Source organism: Anolis sagrei, chromosome 2 (assembly GCF_037176765.1).
Source record: "Anolis sagrei isolate rAnoSag1 chromosome 2, rAnoSag1.mat, whole genome shotgun sequence".
Classification (NCBI taxonomy): domain Eukaryota; kingdom Metazoa; phylum Chordata; class Lepidosauria; order Squamata; family Dactyloidae; genus Anolis; species Anolis sagrei.
In genome coordinates, this window is record NC_090022.1 from 102,943,177 (window position 1) to 102,970,330 (window position 27,154).

Here is a 27,154-nt window from a genome sequence, read left to right on the forward strand (position 1 = left end):
CCGCTGGCAGGCCCGGGGGGGCGGGGGCGGAGGCGGGCTGCTCGGCCAGGGGAGACTCCTTCCACGCCGGCTTGGCTTCCAAGGGGCGCCTGACGGGAACTCTGGGGCTTCTCGTTGGCGGTAAGGAGGGAGAAGTCGGGTGCAGGGACGGGAGGAAGGTGCCGCGTGCTGCTCTCTCCGGGGAGAAGCCTCCGCGCGCGCGCCCGAGCCAGGCAAGTGCGCGAGGCGGGACAGACCCCGCGCGCCCGCAGCAGCAGCTCCCCCAAGGAAGAAGAACTTCCCTTGCCAAGAGAGCTGCTCCCTCCCCAAACTTCCAATTAGTCCCTCGCCTTGAGCCCTGGCAGCCCAAGTGGTCTCAACCTCGCTTTAATCCTACAGTGCAGATGTCCGCGTTTCTTTTGGAGGTGCTCTTTCTCAGCCTGCTCTTTCCAGCTTCTCTCCAGGCTTGTTCAATCCCTGTTCCTCTTTCCAGGCAGTGTGGGCTCAGCCATAGGACCCAGAACATCAAGGCAGGAAAGCCCACAATATCTGCTTTGAGCTCAGGCCCCTTCCACGCAGCTGAATAAAATCCCACGTTATCTGCTTTGAACTGGGATATGTGGCAGTGTGGACCCAGGGCCCCGAGTCCACACAGTCCTATAACCCAGAATATCAAGGCACAAAACCCTACAATATCTGCTTTGAACTGGGATATCTAAGTCTACACTGACATATATTCCAGTTCAAAGCAGAAAAAATGTGGGATATTATTCAGCTGTGTAGAAGGGACCTCAGAAAACCAAGTTCAAAGCAGATATTCTGGATTATATTGCTGTGTGGAAGGGCCCTGGGGCCCCTTCCACACAGCTTAATTAAACGCCACATTTTCTGCTTTGAACTGGAGTATATGGCAGTGTGGACTCAGATAACCCAGGTCCAAGCAGATGTTGTAGGGTTTTCAGCCCCGATATTGGTATATAGGGATGTGTGGAAGGGCCCTGGGTCATCTAAATTTACATAATCCTGTTTAAAGCAGAAAACTTGGGATCCGATACTGGGATATAGGGCCTGTTTGGAAGGGCGCTTAGATCAGTGGTTCTCAACCTGTGGGTCCCCAGGTGTTTTGGCCTACAACTCCCAGAAATCCCAGCCAGTTTACAAGCTGTTAGGATTTCTGGGAGTTGAAGGCTAAACCCACAGGTTGAGAACCACTGATCTAAGCGCCCTTCTAAACAGGCCCTATATCCCAGTATCGGATCCCAAGTTTTCTGCTTTAAACAGGATTATGTAAGTCCTCACTGCCAGATAATCTGGGGCAAACAGAAAACATGGGATCAGATCCTGAGATAAAGGGCCTCTCTGGAAGGGCCCTTCCACACAGCCGTATAATACAGAATATGAAGCCAGAAAATGCCATGACAGCTGCTTTGAACTGGGTGTCTGAGTCCACCCTGCCATATATTCCAGTTCAAAGCAGATAATTTGGGATTTTATTCAGCTGTGTGGAAGAGGCCTCAGCCCTTTAGCACATTGTGGAATTAATGAGTTTCAGCATCTATTTTAACTTGTGTGTCTCAATGCTGTCTAAAATCCTGGAATTTGTAGTTTATTGTGGCACCACAGCGAAGGTGAAATACCTCACCAAACTATAAATTGCAAAATTCCCTACGTAGTGGTGTCAATTTACTATAACTCTTCAATGTGGCAACAGCTAGGGTTGGACTTCTCTCAGTAAACAGTTGGATGGGGTTGTATGCGTGGGTGTTGTCTCCACAGGCGAAACAAAACAGCTTCACATTTTCCTGGCCACACGCATCCTTAGTCAGTGGAAGTGAGAGCAACATTATTAGCCATGCAGTTATCCTATGTGTTAAAGGGGGTTCTGTGTACCATGTTTTGCATTATTTGCAAACTCAATCTCCACCCCATGCATTCAGATATGTGTATGCCTGCCATAAAGACAGACACATGTCTTCATTGGGCAACTTATTAAGGGAAGTAGCTGATATTTAAATGCTGATAGATGGAAGGACACACAGGGCCCTTCTGCACAGCCCTATATCCCAGAATATAGGGCTGTGCAGGAAATCCCACATTATCTGAGTGTGGACTCAGATAACCCAGTTCAAAGTACCGTATATTCCCGCATACAAGACGACTGGGTGTATAAGACGACCCCCAACTTTTCCAGTTAAAATATAGAGTTAAGACCACTCCCATGCATAAGACTACACCCGCGTATAAGATGACCCCTGACTTTTGAGAAGATTTTCTTGGGTTTAAAAGTAGTCTTATATGCCAGAATATACTGTAGATATTGTGGGATTTCCTGCCTTGATATTCTGAGATATAGGGCTGTGCAGAAGGGCCCTGCGTGTCCTTCCATCTATCAGCATTTAAATATCAGCTACTTCCCTTAATAAGTTGCCCAAGGAATACGTCTTTATGGCAGGCATACACATATCTGAATGCATGGGGTGAGGATCGAGGTAATGCAAAACATTGTACACAGAACCACCTTTAATGCATTTATGCTCTCAAGGGTGAAAAAAACACCCCAGAATAGATTCAAATCCTCCAAAGCAGTGTTTTTCAAACTGTGCTCATCCAGATGTTTTGAACTTTAGCTCCAACAATTCCTAACTGCTGGCAAGAGATGATATTGTATATTCTCAGGAATAGAGCAATGAATGTGGTTGCATGGTCAGCTTAATACTGTACTTGGGATCTCAGTTTCACAGTTAAAGGACAACATGTAAAATGCTGTCTATTGGGGCATGGTTACAATATATTGGACAAATTGCTATTAATTTTATATGAAGGGGGGAAACAATTGTCCTGCCTGGAGTGCTGAAGACTGCAGCACTAGAGCACATATATCAAACTCCAGGCCTGAGGGCCAAATCTGGCCCTCTATGTCATTTTATGTGGCCTCCCAGACGCTGGACTACAACTTTTGTATTTCTCATAATTAGACATATCTATGGCTGATGGGAGTTAGAATCTTAGAACCATAGACCCACAGAGCCGGAAGAGGCCCCATGGGCCATCTAGTCCAATCACGTGCCATGCAGGAAAAGTTGTGATACAAACATATCTGGAAGGCTGCAGTTTGTTCCATTTGGTCAGGAGAGTGGGGTTTGAATTCAGATACAAGGCTTGCTGATAAAATGTCTGGCTTTTAAATGTCCTTTAACCATTCTCCAACCTCAGAGCTACAGTTGTTGTTGGGCTGCAGCAATCTACATGGCAGATAATCAAAAGTGATTGGCGTTATGATTAAATAACATCTGGGGACCAAAATTGGGTACAAACTAAAGAGCAATGGCCTCTATGTAAAAAGAAATATATAGTTGGCCCCCTGTATCCATGGATTCTCTATCCATGGATTCAGTGGCACAGATAGAGGAAACAAAGGTTTTAAAAACAGAAGCAAAAAGCATAACTATGGTAGAAATTGGATTAAGGGTGGAGAAAAGGTTTGCCGAAATTATTACATTTGAAGAAGAGGAATTGGACGTACCTGGCTAAATATCTCTACCTAATCCCTTAATATTCCTTGAGGTTTGGTTCCAGGGTTAGGGTTAGGGTTTTTGCCTTCAATTCCCAGAAATCCTAACAGATGGTAAACTGGCTGGGATTTCTGGGAGTTGTAGGCCAAAACATCCGGGGACCCACAGGTTGAGAACCACTGCCATTGAAGTACAAATGTACACAACAGCATAGCAAAATGATGTTCTTTAAATAAAATGGCAAAATTAAAGATGTTTGGATATTTTAAAAAAATCAAACTGGATAATTGAACCCATTGATACAGAATTCATGAATATGGGGGGCCAATTGTATCTATTTTATTCAGCTTAGACTCTAAATAAAAACTCATCTGCACCTGATATTCTGGCAGATAATTCAGATAACATTACTCAAGAAATGTGGTACTATAGTAATTATTTATAGACGATCACTTGTGGGTGAATATGATTGTCTTCCAATGTTGGAGTCTTGGCGGTAGTTCCGTAAATGATTATAATACTAATAAAAATACATGTGTGTTTGATTTCCAGTAAAAAGTTTAATGGAAAGCAGGGGGGGCACTGGAGGGAACATATTCATGCAGGTTAATGACCTCATTAGAACTCACAATTACCTTATTAAACTGTCAGCTTATCTGTGAACATTTGCTTCTCGTCACAGAGTTCATGCTTTTTCTCTCTTGTTGAAGAAAGTGGTTCACTGTGTCTTTGTGGAAGGAGAAAGTTTGCATCTGACATCTCAACATGTTTGAGAAGGTGATCCACATTTATTTCAGTACAGCTTTCTGGCCATTGTTTTTGGATTGGTTCACAAAGTCATATTTCTCCATATATAGGTAACTATTTCCCATTCTTGAAACACACCTCTTATGAAATAGTTGTACATGGATATGGTTGCATCTATTTGCATAGCCAGGGGAACAGAAAAACCACAACCAGAAGAATTTCTGTGGCCATAGGAACTACTATGACTTGTCTTGTGTGAACAGCCTTACTCATATTAACCTTTTCCACACATCATTTTGGATATGTGATGTGGGCACATTCCAAAGTCAAACTGTGGATGTTTAGTACTGGAGATAATTGGCTGAGTAAATCAGATTTTAGTTTTCATAGGAGTAGCCATATTAGTTTCTTGTGGCATAAAAATGAAGGAAGGAAGAAGGTGGAAAAATGTGGCAGCACCTATAAGAGGGTTTTATTTTTGTATAAGCTTTCATGGGCATAAACCCATTTCTTTATATGCTGTACTGAGCATCATTAAAGCCTTAGGTGTAAAGCATATTTATACAGTTATGGGAGTAGAATAGATCGTAGTTGTTGTGTTAGTTCTGCGAACTTTTCCAGTGTTATTTGTAAAGTTATAATACTAATAATAATACTACAATATAATCATATTATAATTATATATTTGATATTACATGTAATATAACTAATAATATATATATATATATATATATATATATATATATATAGCACAATACTAGTATTGTACTCTGCTAATAATATAACATATTGTATGTACGTATAACTTGTAAGCCGTTCTGAGTCCCCTTCGGGGTGAGAAGGGCAGGATATAAATGTCATAAATAAATAAGTTACAGAGAAATTCTTGCTGTATTACTCAGTAAGCTAACAAATTAATTTATCAGCACAATATTATCATTAAGTTGCTCACTCTTTGGAAGCTGTTTGTAAACTCTGACATGGCTATTTTTTAAAAAAGGGAGTTGAGCTAGAATGGGGGAGTGACTGCTGAAAACAGACTTTAACTATTTGCATCTGCTGCAAATCGGTGCCATTGACACCAAAGGAAACTTTGTTCCCCATGCAAAAAAGAAAAAAAGGGAGGGCGTTTCTTGGACTCCAGTCTGGGTAAATGACTAAAACTCCTCTACCTTGAGTTTCTACTCTTCGCACTTTCTTTTTTTCTTAATTAGCCATGCAAAGACTGCAGCTGTGAATAGGCCTTAGCATATGTGTTTATCATTGCCTGTAACTCATTCCTTGCCATGAGAATTTTATGGACTTGGATAAAATATTAACTCAAAATATTCTCAAGCAAGTAATTTTTCTTTAAACCGCACATTACTGCTATACTGGGAGCACCTCACATGGCTCACATTTCTTGAAGGGAAAATTACAAAATCAGGCTGGCTCTTGAATATAATTATTACACTCCAGAAAACCTTTTGCTGAAATATTGGTACATGTCAGAATTTCTCTTGAAACAGGCCTTGGCATAATCATGAAGTTGTTGCTTTTTCGCTTCCGAGTGTGCCTTAACCTTTTAAGGTTGCACAAACTGCTTGTCTAATGTTTAAAGGTGACAGGTCAAACTAAATGTGCTCTATAATGTTCATCCGTGCATGCAAAATCAGGTAGCATCATGCACTTGAGCCTTTGCCTTGGACAGCTACCAGGTCAGTGGATTTGTTGGCTATCTTAGTGCTCTTCTGACCTGACCTGAGCTCATTATGATTCACATGAGTAAGTTTAAATGGTCTGCTTGTTACAGCTCACACATTGTGCAGTTCAGCTGTTTCTCCTAACCTTGGACTCTCTTTGCACCAATGTGCCAGGCATGGACAGATGTTAGCAACAGCACCCCAATGGCTCTCTGGGCTTGGCATGCCACGTGATAGAGCTGCATAATAAGATCAATATGGAGAAATCATTGGGAATATGGTTTGCAGTTGCAGGCCATAGAGATGATAGATATGAGGAGAGAAACCTCACTACTTATTTGACTCTTACATGGAGACAAACATTTTCTTTGGAGGCTTCTCTGACCACATGCCTTTTTGTGCACGTCACCAGACTATCATTAAAGTAAACCACCAGTTGATAGCGATGGAGAGGAATTTCACCTATGCAACTGGGAGGTTTGCTTTTTAATATCATTTGAAGCTGCTGAAAATTCATTCTTGTTTTCCTTCTACATCATAACTTGATTCTTGCAGTCAGAGAAGTCATTGGACTGGATCCCTTTCAAGGGTAAACAAAGGAATTGGAGCTTTTCCCTCTACAAAGAGGATCTGGGGGGTGTGGCATTTGGCCGTAACTTAGCTTGGAGACTTAACACACACATCTCCTGCACTCCCAAATTGTGGAAAGAGGATCAGAACATGCACAACACTATAGTGGTGCTGTTTATATTCCTTCCGCATAGACACATTCAAACATGCAATCCCAACAAGTGGGCTGGGAGAGAATTGTTTGGCCACTACTCAAACTAACTGATTTCTGGTGCTTCTTCAAACAAGATGTAGCTAATCTGGTTATGACCATATTTAATCTTTTTCCTGGACTTTCTGTTTGCTCCCATCCCTCCCTCACACTTAGTGGCACTGCTGACAGTAACATGTAAATAAGAAGAGCAGAAAGAGCTGAATTCCTTAACTGTTAACAATAGTCTGTGTTGAAACATGTGGTTGTACTCCAGCTAAAGTGTTTCATCAGAAATTTTAAGGAGTTGAAAATGCCTGCTTTTTACTTCCACGTTGGTAGTGTGTATATCCTACATAAATGGCTACAGCTTTTAAATAGTGTACAGAAAATTAATTGGGATAAGTTTTTCTATCTCTCATAATAGTGAAGCACAGTGTAGTGAAACTGAATGATGGGAGAGTCAGGATGGATAAAAAGGAGCACTTCCTCCCTAGCCTTTTAAAGCAATAATGTATTGGCTTCCCTTGTGTTCAGTCACATTTAAACTGTTTCTTTCATGCAGTAAGCACGGTTGTTTCAAACCAGAAGATCATAGTTGAGGATCAGGGAAAGTGGGTAGTTAATCCACTCCAGTCCAGAAGTTAATCCAATCCAGGTTTCATTCCAGACTTTAAAGGAGCTATTCAAGCTGGTGAGCCTGTTTTGAGAAAAAGTGTTGAATATCCTTTTGGCTCCTTTAAACTTTGAAGGAAACTTGGAGTGGATTCACTATACTGAAAAAGGAACTTACCCCCATGCCTGATGAAAACATCATCCAGCTCTTATAGAAAATCATTGTCTTCAAGCAAGAATTGGGGGACCTTTGGTCCTTGGGATGTTTTGGATTTCATCTCATATGATCCCTCTTCATGGGTCCTTCCACACAGCCATATAACCCAGAATATCAAGACGGAAAATCTCACAATATCTGCTTTGAACTGCGTTATCTGAGCCCACACTGCAATATATTCAAATGGGGAATTTTATTCAGCTGTGTGGAAGGTGCATTTAAGTTGTGCTGGATAGGGCTGATGAAAGTAGAAGTCTAAAATATCAAGTAGGCCAGAGAATACCTGTTACTGTTTTAAACTTTACGAACTGTAGTTATCTGAATGTTTAATTGAAAATAAGCACATCTTCTAAAATAATGTTGATGAAATTTGCTTACTTCTAAATGAATACTCAAAGGGATGTTGTATTTGTTGTTTGTGGCAACAGATAAAATCAAGTTGCACCTAATAATAATAATAATAATAATGAAGCAGATGAAACAATAGATCAAATCCTCAGCTGCTGCAAGAAGATTGCACAGACAGACTACAAGCAGAGGCATAACACCATTTCTCAGATGATTCATTGGAACTTGTGCTACAAATACCATCTGCCTGCAACAAAGAACTGGTAGGATCACAAACCAGAAAAAGTTACAGAGAATGAACACATCAAGCTACTTATGGACTTCCGGATTCAGACAGACAGAGTTTTGGAGCAAATACTCCTGACCCCACGATTGTGTTAAAAACAAAGTATGGATTGTTGATGTTGCAATCCCAGGTGACAGCAGGATTGAAGAGAAACAACGGGAAAAGATGACACAATATGAGCATTTAAAGACCGAAATGCAAAGACTCTGGCACAAACCAGTAAAGGTGGTACCAGTGGTGATCGGCACACTGAGTGCAGTGCCTCAAGACTTCAGTGCTGACAAGATTACCATCTGCCAGCTGCAGAAGGCCACCTTACTGACATCTGCACGCATTATTTGCCGATACATCACACATTCCTAGACACTTGGGAAGTGTCCGACGTGTGATCCAATTCAACAGCCAGCAGAGTGTCTGCTGTGGACTTGTTGTGTTTCAAAGTAGAAGAAGAAGAAGAGGAGGAGGAGGAGGAGGAGGGGGGGGGGGAGGAGGAGGAGGAGGAAGAGGAAGAAGATATCTAGGTGAGGACAATTTTGGGACTCTACATGAACTGCAGCTCCCATAAATCCTTCCCACCAACTATGTTGGCTAGAGCTGATAAGAACTGCAAGCCAAAAATCCCTTGAAGTTGCCCATTTTGAATACAAACTTTAATTCTGTACTCTACATGACAAGTTTTTTATTTGTTATTTTTTAGTTGCTGGTTGTATTATAAGAATATATTTACAAATGACTAGTATTTTAAAAAAACTTATCTCACGCTTGATAGAAATTTGTACCCTTGACAGAAGCTTCCACAGTTAATATTTTGACAGCATGCATGCATTTGATAATGAAACAAAACGTCAACTGAGCTATGGATGTTTGAATTAGTTCTTAGCAGCTTCAATCAGATTTTGAGCAACCAACGTCAGTGTATCTTTGTATCTGAATGACTGTTCAGGCGAACAGGCTTGCCTCATCATGTGACTTATGGGGGCCTACTGGTCTTGCGGTTTACCCACTAACATTTTTTCTACACATTCCTAGTAGTTATTTTTGAGATGTTAGATAAAACAGTTAGTCATGTTAAATTCTTAGGCTGGAAAATGTAACTAAATTTAACCTGTCTTTGAGAATGAAATGCTGTAGGTAACAGCTTCAGGCAGTTTTTTTGGCAAAGGAAAGAAAACATCATTGGCAATGTGTACCTAAGTGACCTCACGATGTTATAAAAAATAACTGCCTTTCTAATGGAAAGACACTTTTCCACACTATATAATGAAAGCTAGGAAGCTGCTACTTACAAAGGGTGCAATGTTAGCAAGCCAGCCGGCTGCCAAGCAAATTGCTGTCCATCCACACTTTTTCCTTGTGGCAGAAGTCTGTTGCTGTAATCCAGACACTGTTCACCATTCATATGCTGAACAGACAGCTGATTTATTTTGTCCTTATTCAAGGTCACTAAACTAGCATAAATGTAGCAGACTCTTTAGTGCATAATCTGTAATTAGTCATAATTTCTAGCATAAGACGATTTAATACAGAGAGGGTCAGCTGGTAAGCTTCAAATTTGAAGCCCCTAAATGTAACATTTTGAAATTAGTGTTATTTTGTGTTCAGATATGAACTCTGATCCAAAGTCACAGCTTATAAAGTTACTTTTAAGATGAATTAATTGACGGACATGCCGAAGTAAGTGAAATATGATGCTTTGGGTCTCAGAATGATAGATTTATGTGGGACTGCAAGAGCCATCTAGTCTAAACCCACCATGTAGAAACCCACAGTTAACGTAGCTCTGAGAAGTAGTAATTAGAAATCCCTAATTTATTTATTTACTATATTTTGACCCTGCTCTATCTCACCCCGAAGGGGACTCAGAGCGGGATAAACAATTTCCCACTATTTTCTGAGCTAGATATTCCACTTCCACTGTCAACCAGCTGTTATCAACAGGAAGCTCTTCCTAATGGCTTGTCAGAATTTCTTTTCTTGTAACTTGATCCACTTCTTTAGTTTTACTCCCTTGAACAGCAGAAAGCTCTACTGTCAACACGACAGCTCTTCAGATATTTAGTGATATCTATCAAACCATCCCTCAGCCTTCTCTTCTCCAGGCTCAATACATGCCGTTCCCTCAAAGCAGTACTGATAGTACTTCATACTTTTTATCACCTTGGTTGTTCTCTTCTGGATGCATTCCAATTTATCAGTATCCTTTGATTATGATGCTCAGAACATGTGACCACAGCTGAACAAAATGTACTATTACTTCCCTTAAACTGATGCTGCCTCAAGTTGCATTGGCTTTTTTGCTGCTGCATCACTGTGTTGACTCAGGTTAGCTTGGGCGTCTACCAAGAGCTCTAAACCATTTTAATAAACTAGATATTGCCCATTTTATATTTGTACCTTGGATTTTCCCACCTTTCATTTATCCCCATTGACACTAATTGTATAAGCTTTTTCTCGGCTATCCAATCTGTTTATAATAATAAGAGTATTGGAGTAGGTCCCAGAATATCTGGCTTACAACTCCACTCGGCCGGGAATTTAACTGGATAATCAAGGGCCAGTCACTATTATTCTGGTAAGAATAAAATGAGGGTGGAGAAAAAAAACTGTACAGCCTGGAACTTCTTGAAAGAAAGGTAAGAAAGTTAGGTAAAGGTAAAAAAAATACTGATATGCTGTCTGTGTATGTTTAGTAAACTTCAGAAACAGTCTTGACACAACACAAGGCACTGCCACTAAAGAAAAAGGAGGAGAAACACCTGTGTATTTCCATACTTGATGGCAGATTGAATGAATCTGGCATAAACAGAGGCTCCCTTCAGCCATACAAATATGAGGTTCCTGAGTAAAATAATACTTTTAGTATAAAGGCTGAATATTTATCTAGTATGATAGCAATTGACCCAGCCTTTTAAGAACTCATCAGCAGAACAGAGTGAAATGAGAAAGTGATTACTGTGAAGCAGCGAAAGACTACCAAGGACAGCTCACATTTATTGCATATTTGTAGTTCTAATACGCTTAAAGATATGGCACCCTTGTCTGAAATTCTTGGAACTAGAAGTGTTTCATGTTTCAGATCCCCCCCCCCCCAGTAATGACATATACTGAATGAAATTCATTTCTATTTCATGTGTGCCTTGTACATGTAGACTGAAAGTAATTTTATACCCACAATTTTAATCATTTTGTGCAAAATACATGTTTATGTACATTGAACCATCAGAAAGTGAAAGTTTCACAATCTCATCCATCCACGCGAATAATCTGGTGTTTTCTAATTGTTCAGATTTCAGAATTTTGGATACTTGTACTGTGATCCCTACAAATCAGGAATGACACTGAGGAATTGTGTCTTCCCTAAAGCAAAGTGATGGGTTGGTATCTAAAGTAAGATTTGAGCTTTTTGTTGTTTATTCATTCAGTCGCTTCCAACTCTTTGTGACCTCATGGACCAGCCCACGCTAGAGCTCCCTGGCGGCCATCACCATCTCCGCCTTCTTCAAGTTCGAGTCAGTCACTTCAAGGATTCGTCTGTCTTGACCTTGGTCGGCCCTCTTCCTTTTTCCTTTCTTTTCCCCAGCATCATTGCCTTCTCCAAGCACCCTGCCTTCTCATTATGTGGCCTAAATACTTCACCTTTGCCTCTAATATCCTTCCCTCCAGTGAGCAGTTGGGCTTTATTTCCTGGAGTATGGGCTGATTTGATCTTCTTGTGGTCCAAGGCACTCTCAGAATTTTCCTCCAGCACCACAGTTCAAAAGTGTCTATCTTCCTTTACTCAGCCTTCCCTATGGTCCTGCTCTCGCATCCATAGGTTACTACGGGGAATACCATTGCTTTAACTATGCGGATCTTTGTAGCCAGTGTGATGTCTCTACTCTTCACTATTTTATCGAGATCGGTCATTGTTCTCCCGAGAAGTAAAAGTCTTCTGATTTTTTGGCTGCAGTCATCTCTGCGCCTAGAAATACAAATGTTGTCACTGCCTGATTTAGACATGCACGTTTTTGGATGTTTAACTGCAACCCAGCTTTTGCACTTTCTTCTTTCACCTTGGTTATCAGGCTCCTCAGCTCTTCCTCGCTTTCAGTCATCAAAGTAGTATCATCTGCATCTCTAAGGTTATTAATGTTTCTTCCAGCAATTTTAACTCCAGCCTTAGATTCATTGAGCTTCGCACGTTGCATGATGTGTTATGTATACAACCCTGCCATACTCCTTTCCCAATCTGGAACCAGTCTGTTGTTCCATGGTCAGTTCTTACCATTGCTACTTGGCCATTATACAGATTCCTCAGGAGACAGACATTACAATTTTAGCTTTCCCTATAGACTCCAAAAAATACTGATATAATTACTATATCAATTTAAATCCCATGTCTTCCCCAGTCTGGGATTCAAGCTGGTTTACATCTCTTAAAACAAACATATCTGATAATTCACAGCATACAAAAGTTAAAAATATAATCAACTATTATATTTTGTAATTTGCTTAAAACAAAAAGCATTAAAAAGAAATCTGTAATCAGAAAAGCCAGCCATTATGCAAGATCAATCTTTCCTAACCCATCCATCAAACACCTGATAAAGCAAATACATCTTCGCCTGTCTGTAGAAAGGAGAGTGCCAGTTTAACATTTCTGGGAAGAGAGTTTCAAAGCTCGAGAGCAGCCATAGAAAATGCTGACTCCTATGTTCCTATGCACGTTTGAGGGCCATGGGTTTCTTTTAATCAGCTTTCTCTGTGCTGGAAAATCTGAATGTTCAAAGATATAGTGCAACTGACTTCCTTATAGAAGCCATAAAACTTTTTGGCATTTAAAAGAACAGCCAAAGAGGTAGAATCTGAACAGGCAGCTAGTTGAGTAGTGTCTTTCCATACTCTTGAGGCAACTAAAAGATGAGTTGTGTCTGCAAATAGCAATGTTTTAATCAACTCTTTCTAATTTACAGTATATCTCTTCAAAGCTATTTTAATATTTTAAATTAGATTGATGGAGACATGCTGCATTTCTAAGGAAGCGTTGTGTGGTGAAAGGTTAAACATTACGGTTAATGGTCTTGTTGGATTCTAAAGTTGGAGGAGATTGTAACAGGCATCTAGTCCAGGACTGAGCACCTTCCCAAAAAGGAATGTGTTCCAACTTTCAGAGCCAAGTTAACAAATACATGACATTCTTAGGAATGGATATCCTGAATTCAGCCCCCTTCTACACTGCCATAGAACTCAGATTATCAAAGCAGATAATCCACATGATCTGCTTTGAATTGGATTATATGAGTCTACATTGCCATACAATCCAGTTCCAAGCAGATAATCTTGATTTTATATAGCAGTGTAGAATGGGCCTCAGACATTGGAAATATGTTTTGGATCTTTGTCTTCTACAGATTGGTAGGATTAATATGCCTAAAATAAGGAAGCTGAACTTCATTTTCCATCTAAACACATCCCCCAAAATATCATAAAGTGTTTATGCATATTGTTCCACATAAAGCATTCTGCTGGAAAATATGTCAAACTCTACCTGGAAGTTTGTCCTGGAAAGCTCCCACATTCTGCTGTTATCACGCAGTCTGTCACACAGTGAAATTCACAGAATTTCATGTTGAATCTGGATATCATCATCTTCCAGTCATGATCCACTCATGCTTTCTCGCCACCTTTTCTGGCTGTTTTCTTTTTCTGTCAAGACAGAATAAGAATGCCATATTTTTTTGGCTTGGTAATGCTGGGAGTCATTAGCTGGAAACACCCTGGTTTTTTATAGCCTTGCAATTTCAGCTTATAATTTCCAAACCTTTTAGATTCAAAGACAATCCTGCCAATGGAAAATTCACACTTAACACAGTAGATATCAAAATTGCAAAGAAAAAAGCAACACTACTTAGTTTTTAAAATCTGCTTTTTTTATATATATTTTTCAAAGCCCTCCATTTAATTTTCTTTCCTTGTTTGGCATCACGTTTGATTGAAGCTTCACTTCCTTGTTAGGGAGGCAACATTGTAAAATATAATGAATAGCCAAGAACGTTTTGTACCTTTGAAGTGTTAGTGAAATATCCTTCAAGTTATTTCCCCTCTTCATTGCTTGTCTGCCTATAGGGCATAGGGGGAAATAATGGTGTGTTTAAGGTGCTTATTATGTAATAGCATTTCTGTTGTAATCGCCAGTATTTAGACATTTAAAGCATATCTCCAAGTGGGCTGTTGTGGGTTATCTCATCTCCTCAATAATTTGGTTTTCTTTTTGGTTTCTTAAATGATACGGCTTGCATCTTCTTGCTAGTATAAACCCCATAAGACCTGTTACACATAACTTACTGGCATTGTAAACAATGACAGTGGTCTGGAGCAATCTGATTTAAATACTGTAGTCAAGCTAAGTTTTGTAAGAACTGATCCAAATACATGGTCCTGGGTGGTTTCCAAAAACTCAGATCCTGTTTATTTCCCTCTGCCCAGTTTACTCATTGGATACTTAAATAAGTCACAATGATTGCTTTTGACCATAAGGTGTTTCATTGTGACAAAGTTTATTTTTATAGAGCAGTGGTTCCCAACCTGTGGCCTACAACTCCCAAAAATCCCAGGCAGTTTACCATCTGTTAGGATTTCTGAGAGTTGAAGGCCACAACATCTGAGGATCCACAGGTTGAGAACCACTGTTATAGAGGTTGCAGTTGATTCGAGCTTAAGTCCTTTCATTATCGGAGTTGATTGCATTCCTTATGGTTTTATAAATATTAAATCTGTGTAAAGCTCACTTTTTCTTGGAGGTCCTGTTAAGATCCAGCCCTTTTGTTTGCTTCTCCTGCTGCAGTTGCTCTGTTAATACAATTCAGTACACTGAGTTATTTCCAGGAGATCCATGTTTGACTGTCTTCTTTTCTCGTTTTATTTTCCTTCACTCTAGTGAGCCCTGAGGATGGCAGAAGCTAACCATGTCAATTCAGTGTTTGAATTGGCTGAAGAAAATGATGGCAAACAAAGTCACCACCCTAGGATCGCCTTGGAACCCATAGAGAAAAGGACAGATATCAAGGCATGGGCAGTGAAGAAAGTGAAGAAAAAATGCAGCTGCACCCCAGCTATAGCCAAAGACCTGGTCTTCAGTTTTCTCCCAGTACTGAAGTGGCTCCCCAAATACAATGTGAAAGAAGACCTCTTGGGAGATCTGATGTCTGGTCTGATTGTGGGGATCTTACTGGTCCCACAATCCATTGCCTATTCCCTTTTGGCTGGCCAGGAACCCATCTATGGTCTCTACACATCATTTTTTGCAAGCATTATATATTTCCTCTTTGGAACCTCACGTCACATCTCTGTTGGCATTTTTGGTGTACTCTGTTTGATGATAGGAGAAGTAGTAGACCGTGAAGTACAGAAAGCTGGCTATGATTTAGACATGCACGTTTACATTAATAGCAGCAGCACAATGGGGCCTCTAAATATGAACCAAACATCACAAATATTTTGTGACAAAAGTTGCTATGCAATTATTGTTGGAAGCACAGTGACCTTTATGGCTGGGATTTACCAGGTAAGACTACTCAAATGGTTTGTATTTTGTATCATTCAAGTTTTTTATTCCTCTAACTGGTTCATAGCCTCAGTATTTAATGTAGATGTTCATAAAGATCCACATTTCACATGAATCAGATGTAACTGCCCCTCTTGTACATGCTTATTTGTGGTAGTAAAAATTATATAGATTTCAGTAGAAACTTATTTCATTTGGTTTAAACACATGACTCCCCCCCCCCCCCCCCGCCCCCAAGCAACGCAATGACATTAATACTGAACAGTGCCACCACTCCTAAGATAGATGGGCAAGGCTATACTTTGGGTGAGTTAAAGCAAAAAAAATTTTTTTGTTGTTTTCTTTTTTAAAACCCTGTATTTGTCTGTTGTTTCACTTCTGCTCTCATGTTAGCAGTCATGTGGGTCTTAGGGTTTTTTCTTCACTTTTTAGCAGGACCTGTCTGTTTTTTCTTTGAAACAAATGGCTCATGTCACCCTGTGAAATGGGGTGCATTTAATTTTAACTTCTGAGTTGAGGTTGTTGATCATAGCTCGCATTGACACTAACCAGAAAGGACACTATTTCATTATGTTAGCATATATGCAAGATTTACTATCAGTACATAAAACACATTTTAAAAACCTGAATTAAAACATTTAGAATGGCTACATTTATTAAATGAGTACAAACTTTGTGAGATATTTCTGGATATTTATGTTAGTTTGAGAACATCGTTGACATTTCTAGCTACAGTAGAAGCAGCAGAAAGGTATTTTGGCAAACTCAAACACATCAAATACTTTTAAAAGTTTACTTCGTGTCAAACCTGACTTGTTGATTTAGGAAGGTGGAGTATTGAATCAAGCACTGCCGGAGGAATTGATTTTGATAGTGTTCTTAGAAATATTGCAGATAAAAACTACAACAAAGGCTCACTATATTCTTTGATGGGGTTATTGTTACTTCATATAAAGTACTGTATATTATTTTTTGGTCATTTTGGTGCATGGGCAATAAAACATTTAGAAAAGTTTACTAGTGACCATATTAAATAGCCTGAGATTAACCGTCTTGTTTAATTATGCTTTCATATATTAATGCACCAAACGTTCTGTTTTGTTCATATTTGATCGTAGCTATATTTTTCTATTTAAAAAAATAAAACTTTACATTTCATGGTATATCATTATTTTTGTTGAATACTGATATACTATTTGAACATTCTCAAATCCTCAATTTTGAGAAAAGCTGCCCCAGCCGGCCCTGAAAGCAGACGTATTCCACATTGCAGAATTTTTCTTAGAGGCCCTATTGAGACTCAGCCTTTTAATTTTCTTCTCCTGCTGCAGTTGCCCAGCTAACACAGTTCACACTACATTGAGTTATTTCCAGGAGCTCCAGGTTCGAACCAAGTTTGAGGGGAGGGGGCACTGTGGTTCAGCCAAAACTGTTAGGACTTCAGATATCACAGCTTAATGTTGGTAAGGTAAAGGTAAAGATTTCCCTGTGACATTAAATCTGGTTGTGTCTGACTCTGGGGCATTGGCGCTCATCTCCATTGCTAAGCTGAAGAACAGGTGTTGTCCGTAGGTGCTTCCAAGGTCATGTGGCCGGCATGACTGCATGGAGCACCATCAATGTTGGTACTCTGTGTAAAAGACCCCCCTCCCCCCCCCAAACCTAAATCAAATAAAAGGCATTATTTACACCATGACACAATATTGTACCATGACACAATATTGTAAAGCAAATGTCTCAATAACAGGGATGTAAACCAGACCCACAATGAGAAAATATTATGTAAGGTTAAAATGTAAATTAAGCCCCCCTAAAATGCATATGCACATCTAAAAAAGGTTAAATACCACAAAGAGAAGGAAGGTTTCAGTAAAAAGAATACCTGATATCTGACTTAACCTGAAATAAACAAGCAGATTTAACTAATACAGTATTTCACCTCATGCTCTTCATGAATTGCAAATTAATTTGTTCCATCACAGTTTTACCTAACACTGTATATTATTGTCTTATTCCTTTGTTGCCTTGTGATACAAGTTTGTTTTCTAATCATTTCCCTTTCTTTTTAGATTGCCATGGGCTTTTTCCAGGTGGGCTTTATCTCTGTATACCTCTCCGATTCCTTACTCAGCGGATTTGTTACAGGTGCCTCCTTCACTATCCTTACCTCACAAGCCAAATACCTGTTGGGTCTAGATATTCCTCGGAGCAATGGCATCGGTTCCTTTATAATCACATGGACAAACATATTCAAAAACATCCACAAGACCAACTTCTGTGACCTTATCACCAGTGTCCTGTGCTTACTTGTTCTTATCCCAACTAAAGAATTGAATGAACGGTACAAATCCAAACTTAAGGCTCCCTTGCCCACTGAGCTGTTTGTGGTTATAGTAGCTACACTGGTATCACATTATGGGAGACTGAAAGAGAAATATGGCTCCAGTGTTTCAGGGCATATCCCAACAGGGTTTCTGCCACCACAGTCGCCAGACTGGGGTCTCGTTCCCAGCATAGCTTTGGATGCAGTGGCCATAGCCATTATTGGCTTTGCTATCACTGTGTCTCTTTCTGAAATGTTTGCCAAGAAGCATGGCTACACAGTGAAACCCAACCAAGAAATGTATGCCATTGGTTTCTGCAACATCATTCCTTCATTTTTTCACTGCATCACAACCAGTGCAGCCCTTGCCAAGACCCTTGTCAAAGAGTCAACTGGCTGTAGGACTCAGGTATCTGGAGTGGTGACGGCCTTGGTCATCTTGTTAGTCCTCCTTGTGATTGCGCCCCTCTTCTACTCCCTCCAGAAATGTGTGCTAGGAGTCATAACTATTGTCAATCTCAGAGGGGCCCTGAGAAAGTTTAGCGACCTTCCTAAAATGTGGCAATTAAGCAAAATGGACACAGTGATCTGGACTGTCACTATGTTGTCTTCAGCACTGATAAGTACTGAACTTGGCCTTCTGATTGGAGTCTGCTTTTCACTCCTTTGTGTTGTTTTGCGGACTCAGAGACCAGAAGGACAACTACTGGGCTGGGTGCCAGATTCTGAAATCTACGAGCCCCTTCCTGCATACAAGGACCTTCAGACTAAGCCTTGCATCAAAGTTTTCCGGTTTGAAGCACCCATCTATTACGCCAATAAAGAAAGCTTTAAGTCCATGCTCTACAAACAGACTGGTGTAAATCCTGTGTGGGAGCTAGCAGCAAAGAGGAAGTCAGAAAAGCGAATATTTACAAAGGAAAAAGCCAATGCCAATGGAAACCAGGCTGAGGTTTCAGTACAGCTTGTCACTCGGGACTTAGAGTTCCATACCATCGTGATTGACTGCTGTGCAGTGCAATTCTTAGATACAGCAGGGATCCACACATTGAAGGAAGTCCACAAGGATTATGGGGAAATCGGCATCCAGGTTCTACTGGCTCAGTGCAATCCCTCTGTGAGGGATTCCCTTCACCGAGGGGAGTATATCAAAAAAGGGGACAAGAAATTCCTCTTCCATAGTGTGCACCAAGCTGTGGAATATGCGCTATGTGCTTCTAAGCAGAATGGGTGCTGTGCTCCTGAAGGCCAGTGTAAGGAAAAAAATCTTGCAGAGAATTAGGAAAATTTAGGAGTGGCAATCCTGTGAGTGGGATAATTCTGGTCATACACTCAGATGGGAATAAAGGGCTACTTTTGTTTTTCATATTGTTCATCACAAAAGATCATAAACAAAGGTGTTTTGATGCTTTAATTTTGCTCTGCTGGAAAGGGCATTAAATAATAGGACTATAAAGAGGTAATGTGAATAATTATATGCAAAGTTACTTCATTTTGGATACAGCAAAGCCAATACTCTTGAGACTACATGTGCCTTGTACCTCTTACTCCTTTTGATGTGTCCATGTTTCTAATTGTGCTGCTTACCATGATGCCCATTGATGCAAAAAGTGCCATATTTTAGAATATTTCTCACCTTGAGGCAACAATAAATTTTTTGAATCTTACAATTAGTATTTACAGCAGATTAAGGAAGGTTTTATGCCATCTACTTTCCCTGGAAAGTTCTCCAGAAGGCCTCTGGTGCAGGATTGGAGAAGCTGTGAAGAAAAGCAAGGATTAGATTTGGTGGAAATCCTCTAATGTAGCAATTCCTCACCTCACCCCAAAATATCTTATCCTGCATTGGTGAAAAGGCTCCAGACTCTATGGAGATTTTTTTTCGAGAGAGAAGTAAAGAAGATAGGAAACTATTTCCCCTATGAACTTCCTCCCATTCCCTTAGTAGAAGATCTTTTATCATATTGAAGGATTTAAGTACTCATTACCCACAATTCAGGGTAGGTAGATCAGCTTGCCTTCTGACTTTTCTCATTCCTTGGTACGTCTGAGAGGTTCTTGCGAATAGGTGTGAAGTTTAGTTCTCCGCTATTGCTAAAGCCATACATAGAACTTCGTTGTGAGAAACCCGTCATAAGTGTCTTTACTACAACTTCAAACAAGGGAAAGGTGTGCTATCTATTTAGAGTCATTTTTTTTATGAAGCAAACTGGATACTTAATTAAGTTCAGATGTTTCTTTGGAAACCAAAACCCCTTACCATTCTTTTCAGAAAATTAATAAAGGATTACTTCAGGTAACTCAGAACTTGTAAATCATACCCTTCCCTGCCCACAAGAGCTCTCCTTTGTCAGCATAAGAATCTGTTGTATAAGTCGCTCTACAGATGTATTTGTTCATTACATTTCCTTAAAACTGGGCATGCCACAAACTAATATATCAGGTTTCTAACCTGACAATTCAATAAAAACCTTTTATAGTTACTTCAAACCAAAGATTTTTTTTCTGCCCCCTTTTGGTGGTGCTCTATTTACTTAAATACAGGATTATGCATTTCTGTATTCAGTTGCAAAGATGTTTTTAAATATTTGTTTCTGGAAAAACAATTATTTGAATAATATTTCTGATTATGAACTTCAGCTGAGCACATTCTGTAGCAGAATAAAATGGATTGTGACTACGTTTGTTAGCATTCCTAACATTTTAAAAAGGGACTATAATAACAGCATTATGATATTGACTGGAGTAAGCAATAACAAAATGTCTTTTTAAGTATTGAGTTAAGTAGAATTGTTTCCTTAATTGTCAGAAAGTGCTTACAAAGGTGACATTTTGGATGACAATCCCCAAAACCTTATAGTCATCATGGCTACTCAAGTTCTGGGAGCTGTAGTGTGGAAGAGAAACATTCCTTGGCTCTGTCAGACCATGTGGCAAAAGAGTTTCAAAACTGAAAGATAAAGTAATCACTTCTCTGTACATAGTGCATCTAGATCCTACAGAATATATTCTACCAAAAGAAAAAAAAGAACCAATGAACAATTTCACCTGTAAGATCAACAATCTGAGTTAGTAACAGACAACGTTTTCTTATTTTTGAGTGATCTGAGAAATCATAAAAGAATTTGACAGAGAGACTGATCCCCTTTGAATTACCCCAGATTCCTTCTTGTTCCCACCTAGTCTTTTCTACATTCCTCCCCAACCCCAGTAAGTGCTGTTATATACTTTATTTTAAGTTTTTAACATTTTAAGGGGGTGTGTACTTACTGGTTTTATGTTGTTATAAGACATCAAATTATTGCCAAACTGGAAGCTGCTCTGAGTCCCCTTTGGGGTGAGATATAGTAGGATAAAAATGCAGCAAACAAGTAAACAAATAATAAGTATTCAATACAATACTGAGTACCAATGAACCCAGAACCTCCATATAGCCATGTGGCAAAGTTTTGCAAAGGTTACAGGACAACAGAAATTGCCAGCTGGGGATTTGGGGGAGGGGGGAACTTTTCTCCAAAATTTTTGCAGAGCTTTGCCATCATGACTAATAGCTGTAGCTTTGTGTTTCTCCTATTACATTATCTAATCCTTTATCACATCTTATTCATTGTGTAAAAAAGAAAAACACATTAAGCTGTTTTGAAGTGTGCATCACTCAGTTTCCTTTGATTTTTACCCTAAAATATACTCTGTGCAAGGATGAGGCGTTTTCATACATCTTTCCCCACCAGGGCAATTTAGCCCCAAGACACCTTATTTTTGAAACAGAAAATAACTTCAACTTCGGGTTGTTGTAGGTTTTTCGGGTTGTATGGCCATGTTCTAGAAGCATTCTCTCCTGACGTTTCGCCTGCATCTGTGACAAGAATCCTCACAACCTCTGAGGATGCTTGCCACAGATGCAGGCAAAATGTCAGGAGAGAATGCTTCTAGCACATGGCCATACAACCCGAAAAACCTACAACAACCCAGTGACTCCGGCCATAAAGCCTTCGACAACTTCAACTCCCTTTATTTTATTTTATTTTATTTTCGTATCTCTGGGGCCTAAAATGGCCCAGCAAGATAAAAAAAAGTTGAAAAAGTTTCCCACAGGGTAAACAATTTTTTTGGGATCCAAGTTTTCCCGAGGAGCTAATATGTTCCTTTACCTTCCATAGCTGGCGACTCCTGCTTTAAGAGAATAAGAGTTGTACAGCTCACATTTTCGTATTTTATTTAGGAAGGTGTAATGTAATCAAAGCTACTTAAAGCAGTAGGGAAGCTTTGTTATATGCTTTCTTTGTTGTTATGTAGGCCTTCTGGGAAAAGCAGAATATAGTGATTTTTTGTGTTGCTTTTGCATAATTAACTGTTACTTTAGAAAGAGGAGGTTACTACTGAAAATTACTGCGATAGTAATTTGAACAGTCGTTTAAGATGAATGAATAAATCAACCAAGCAAATTGGCTTATCTGATACTTTCTTCTGAAGTATAAGAAATATATTAGAACTATCATAGGGAAGCCAATAATACATTTATTCTTACCTAGCAAGCATGAAAAGCGGAATCCATAATTGAAAACAAGTGTTTTCAGATTGAGGATTTGCAGCAGAACTGCAAGTCAATTGTAAGAGCATCACATGTTAGGATAAATAGGACTAGAAAAATGAAATTCTTACATGGATTTTCATGTCCCTTCAGATGAGCAGCATTTCTCCACTGCCTTATGTACATATCATAGTTTGTTCTCTATGTTCTGTTTCTTCTCTGTTAATAAGATCAGATGAAAGGTAGTATTTATTCTCTCATTTGGGGAATGACATTGGTTTCCCATTGAAATGTGAGTCCCAAGTTTGGGCTCCAAGTTAACATAACTGGAACTATTGGGTACGGTTCCTATCTTTGTGACAATTGTTGCTGATGTCAACATTCTCCTTTACTGCCAGTTTTATAGGGCTGTACAATTCCATTTTGTGAATGGGATTGTACAGCCTGCTCTGCAGTTCGCCATCAGGTCACAGTGGTTCTCAACCTGGGGTCCCCAGATGTTTTTGGCCTTCAACTCCCAGAAATCCTAACAGCTGGTACACTGGCTGGGATTTCTGGGAGTAGTAAGCCAAAAACATCTGGGGACCCCAGGTTGAGAACCACAAAGGTAGAAGATCTATTTAAGATTTTAATTAAGCAAAATAGATTTAGCCCTTTAGGACCCCAAAGTCCTGTTACGACCTTTTGTCAATTGGGTTCTACATTTTTGGAACCCTTCTGCATTTTAATAGCAAAGCATTATGAAAATTAATCCCCACAGGGTTTCAATTATAAACTTAATGTGCATCTTAATTTGTCTTTTTAAACAACATGTGCAATTTTCATAAGTTACCCAGTGTTCATTTTATCTGAAATATACAAGACTAAACCGTAAAAATTAGTCCTGACATGCTTGTGTCTGTTACTTGTTGGAACATTTTCAGCCTTCAATCTCACTGTTTTCATTACAAGATGTGCCTTAAGCCAGTATAGCGTTTGCTTTTTGACAAAAATGCCAAACAATATCATAAAATTCAAAAAGGCACAGCATATCGTTTACAGTAAATTGAACCAATATTTCTGTCTCTGTTTCTGATCTATTTTTGGTGTGCCTTTTGATTGTGGAATAATTCAAAGCACTTTTAAAAGACATCCTCCCCAACTCTCTGTTTGTCCTTCAAATCACCTGCAGACTAATAGCGACTCCATGAGTTTTTCATTGGGGTTTCTTGCATGAGGAGTATTCAGAGGTAGTTTTGCCACTTTTCCACTGAAATACAGCCTTATAACATCTGGGATTTGCTGCTGGTCTCCCATCCAAGTATTTACCAGAGCTCAACATATTTAAGCTTCCAAGATCAAATGGTGCCTTTAGGATGTTTAGGCCAGACATACAAGATGTAAGTAGTGAATGCAGTCTGCATGTTAGGACAGTTCTGTTTTGAATAAGGAATTAAAGACTTTTGCTGATCTATTCTTAATGAAGCAAGCAATCAGTTTTTTTAAAGTCTCTTCTGACTTTCTCTTTGTATGTCAGTATCTCCTCAGGCAAGTCTGTTCCATATCTTCATGATCTTGTATAGAGGATGCCTTCTTTGATCCTTCTGCTCTAACATGCTCCAGTGAAAAATAAAAGTATAAACAATATATTTAATTGAAAAGTTTTTTTTGTGTCAGGAGAGACTTGAGAAACTGCATGTCGCTACTGGTGTGAGAGAATTGGTCATCTGCAAGGACATTGCTCAGGGCACACTCAGATGTTTGATGTTTTGCCATACTTTGGGAGGCTTCCCTCATGTCTCCACATGGGAAACTAGATCTGAGATGGGAGCTCACTCTGCTCCCGATTCAAACTGTCAACCTGTCGGTCAGCAGTCCTGCCGGCACAAAGGTTTAACCCATTGTACCACTGGGGGCTCTGGCAGCAACAAAAAGCAATGAAAAGATAATAAATGAAGCAGTTGAATTGAGACTATCAAAAAAGCACTGCATAAATAAAAAGCATAACATTTTAATTTTTTGACACAAAATTAAAATATTAAGCAATTAAAATGGGAGGGGCTATAGGCTGCATGTAGAGGTATGTTTGGAAGAGGAGGATGATAATTTGTATAATTCTATGAAGGAAAGTGTGGGTAGCCAAGTAACTCCATAAGAACTTGGCAAATAGGTTCACTTTTAGGCTGCTTGTTGTTTCTTTGTGGGAGTTGTGAAGTGCCCAAAGAAATAGATGGGAAGTTACTACAAAATTGTATGAACAGAAGAAATGACACCAGTGTGATTTTGGCTTTTCAAGAAGTATACGGAATGTAATCTATTATGAACCAAATGGTTTAGTTATTTTATTTCTTTTATATTTGTACAGAGACAGTCTGCTACTTATCCATTCTAACAAGCACTTGTATTAACTACGCCATAATGTAGATGAATTCAGATAGATATGGAAAATAGATGCCTGCTGGGTAAAATTAATTTCCCTTTGAGTTTGTATAAAGTCTGTTTTCATTGAATGCTAGTAGAGTGATCTCTTCCATGTTGGGAAGCCTTAATACAACAGTCCCGACGTGAGTGTAAATTACGCCTTTTCTTTTGATCTGCCTTCTCTCTATCAATGCAAACTTTATCTCTCCCCTTTTTTGTGATAGAGTTACAAACTTGGTAGATTAAGAGAATGCTGTGGATGTAGCATATCTCCATTCAGTAAGGCCTTTGACATGCTTACAAAGAAGCTAGTAAACTTGTGTGTATTTGTCTCTTTCTTCACTTGCCTTATTTTTCTCATGTACTGTTGCAGCTTGGCAAAATGGCTGCCACAGGAGTCTATGGGTTATGGAGATGACCCCTCTCTCCCCAGCTAATTGTATGTGTGCTATTTAAACAGTTTTGGGCTAAAGTAGCTGAAGAATATCACATTGGAACAACTTGTGGAATGCTAGGAAACAAAGTGCTGTTAACAGCTGACCAAATATAGTTTTGTGAAATAGCTTTACTTTTTAAATACTTCCTCTGGGTTTTTTTTTTCATACTTTACAGATTGATTGAAGTTCCAAAACTGAGTTTTGTGAATAAATGTCATGTCTCCTCCTGTACAGTTAGCTTTGGTTAATAAAAAGCACCTCTCAAATGGCTCAAATAGGACTTTTTATGAAATTCCGTAACACTATTTGTAAATGTATTTCCTATTAAAATATTTTGAAACATGTTATTTTGCATTTCTCATTTGACTGTTCAGTATTTAAATAGCCAGGACCCAACTCTGCTGCCTCTATAATGACATGGCATAATTCAGAACATGCTAACTTCCTATAAAGAGAATAGTAATGGACTCATCTTTTTCTTTTTGTGTAAGGTGATACACTGTATAAAGGAACTTGGTGCTGAGCTCTAACCTTTCCCTGCCTGTGCTTCTCTTCCAGTTTCTTTCTCCTCTGTTTTTCCCCTCTTGCTAGAGTTCAGGCACTCAAGAGTTGTGTCACCAGTTTTAAAATATCTGGGGATGGAAACACTTTCTGGGGAATGAACAAATGATCTAGAGGTTCTTATCTTGATTAAATCTACTCTTAAGTTGCATACTAGCCAACCAGATCTTTGCCTTCTTTAAGAGGTATCTTAATTTCCTATGAACAAGAACTCAGCTGACTTGTTCAAAATATAAAAGGTGGTCATAAATCAACCAACCTCTGATTTTGAACCCATTTTTCATTCAAATGGCTTCCTCAGCTGAAGTGGCTAATGTTTACTTAGGAAAAACTCTGCTTATACTGTAGCTGTTGCAAGACAGACCCGTTAAAGCACCAGAACAATATTAATTAAAGTACAGTTTATTAGTTAACAATAAAAAAGGAGCCAAAAATAACCCAAAAAGGCTCAAAACACTTATTCTTCAGTGTGAAATATAAAATTACCCACAATTGGGCCAAAAAACAAGACCTGGAAAATAACCCAGATTAAACTGGACTATAATCCAGTTTAAACTTAAAAGTTATGCAAACAGCAAGAAAAAGCACTCCAAACAAACGAAGCACAGAAAGGGTCGTCACAGCACACAGGAGTCGTCAGAAACACCGAGGTCATCCACCACAAAGTCAGTCCAAACTGAAGTCGTCGTCCCAAAGAAGCAAGCATAGTGAATCCAATCCAGGTAATAGAGGGAGAAGTCAGCATACATGAAAATCCAGTCCAGGTCTTACACAAAGCCAAAACGGAGAACAGCAGCTCAGCAGCTAATGCATAAAGATCAACACAAGGCAATCCAGAGAAAACCCTCACAGTTCCAGCCCACCAAAGCCGTGGATAATCCGGTTTAAACTTACGTTCACAGAAGTCTTCCCAAACTCGTCTTCCTAAACACAGCTCCCAGGAACAGACACCCATCAACTCCTTGCTGACTGCAAAGAGTCCCCATTTCCCAACCCCACTTTTATTTACAAATCTTCCTCAGAGCTGGAACTAGCCAACCCCTTGCCAACTCCCCTTGCAGCTGAAACCCCTTGCCCCAATTCCTCCTCTGAACTGGAATCAGACAACGCCCCACCATTTCTCCTTCCACCTGAAGCCCCTTGCTGATCTCTCCAGTCTCTCCATCTTCTATCCAAACCCATAACTCCCCAAGATTCAACTGGATCCCCAGTG

The 27,154-nt window shown here is 39.5% G+C and overlaps 1 protein-coding gene across 3 annotated transcripts; it reads left to right on the plus strand.

Annotated features, from left to right (window-relative positions):
• SLC26A2 (solute carrier family 26 member 2) lies at window positions 1–25,724 on the plus strand. 3 transcript variants are annotated; one of them, XR_010909198.1, is made up of 4 exons: window positions 1–120; window positions 15,063–15,689; window positions 17,759–23,009; window positions 23,135–25,724. XR_010909198.1 is itself a non-coding variant. In XM_060765050.2 (3 exons), the coding sequence occupies exons 2-3, from the start codon at window positions 15,075–15,077 to the stop codon at window positions 19,292–19,294; spliced, it is 2,151 nt and encodes a 716-aa protein (XP_060621033.2). In that variant the 5' UTR covers window positions 1–120; window positions 15,063–15,074; the 3' UTR covers window positions 19,295–25,724. The 3 variants fall into 3 exon arrangements, 2 of the variants coding, with proteins under 2 accessions (XP_060621033.2, XP_060621034.2); XM_060765050.2 differs by having other exon boundaries at window positions 17,759–25,724; XM_060765051.2 differs by lacking the exon at window positions 1–120 and adding an exon at window positions 11,419–11,520 and having other exon boundaries at window positions 17,759–25,724.
• Window positions 25,725–27,154: the final 1,430 nt, after the last annotated feature.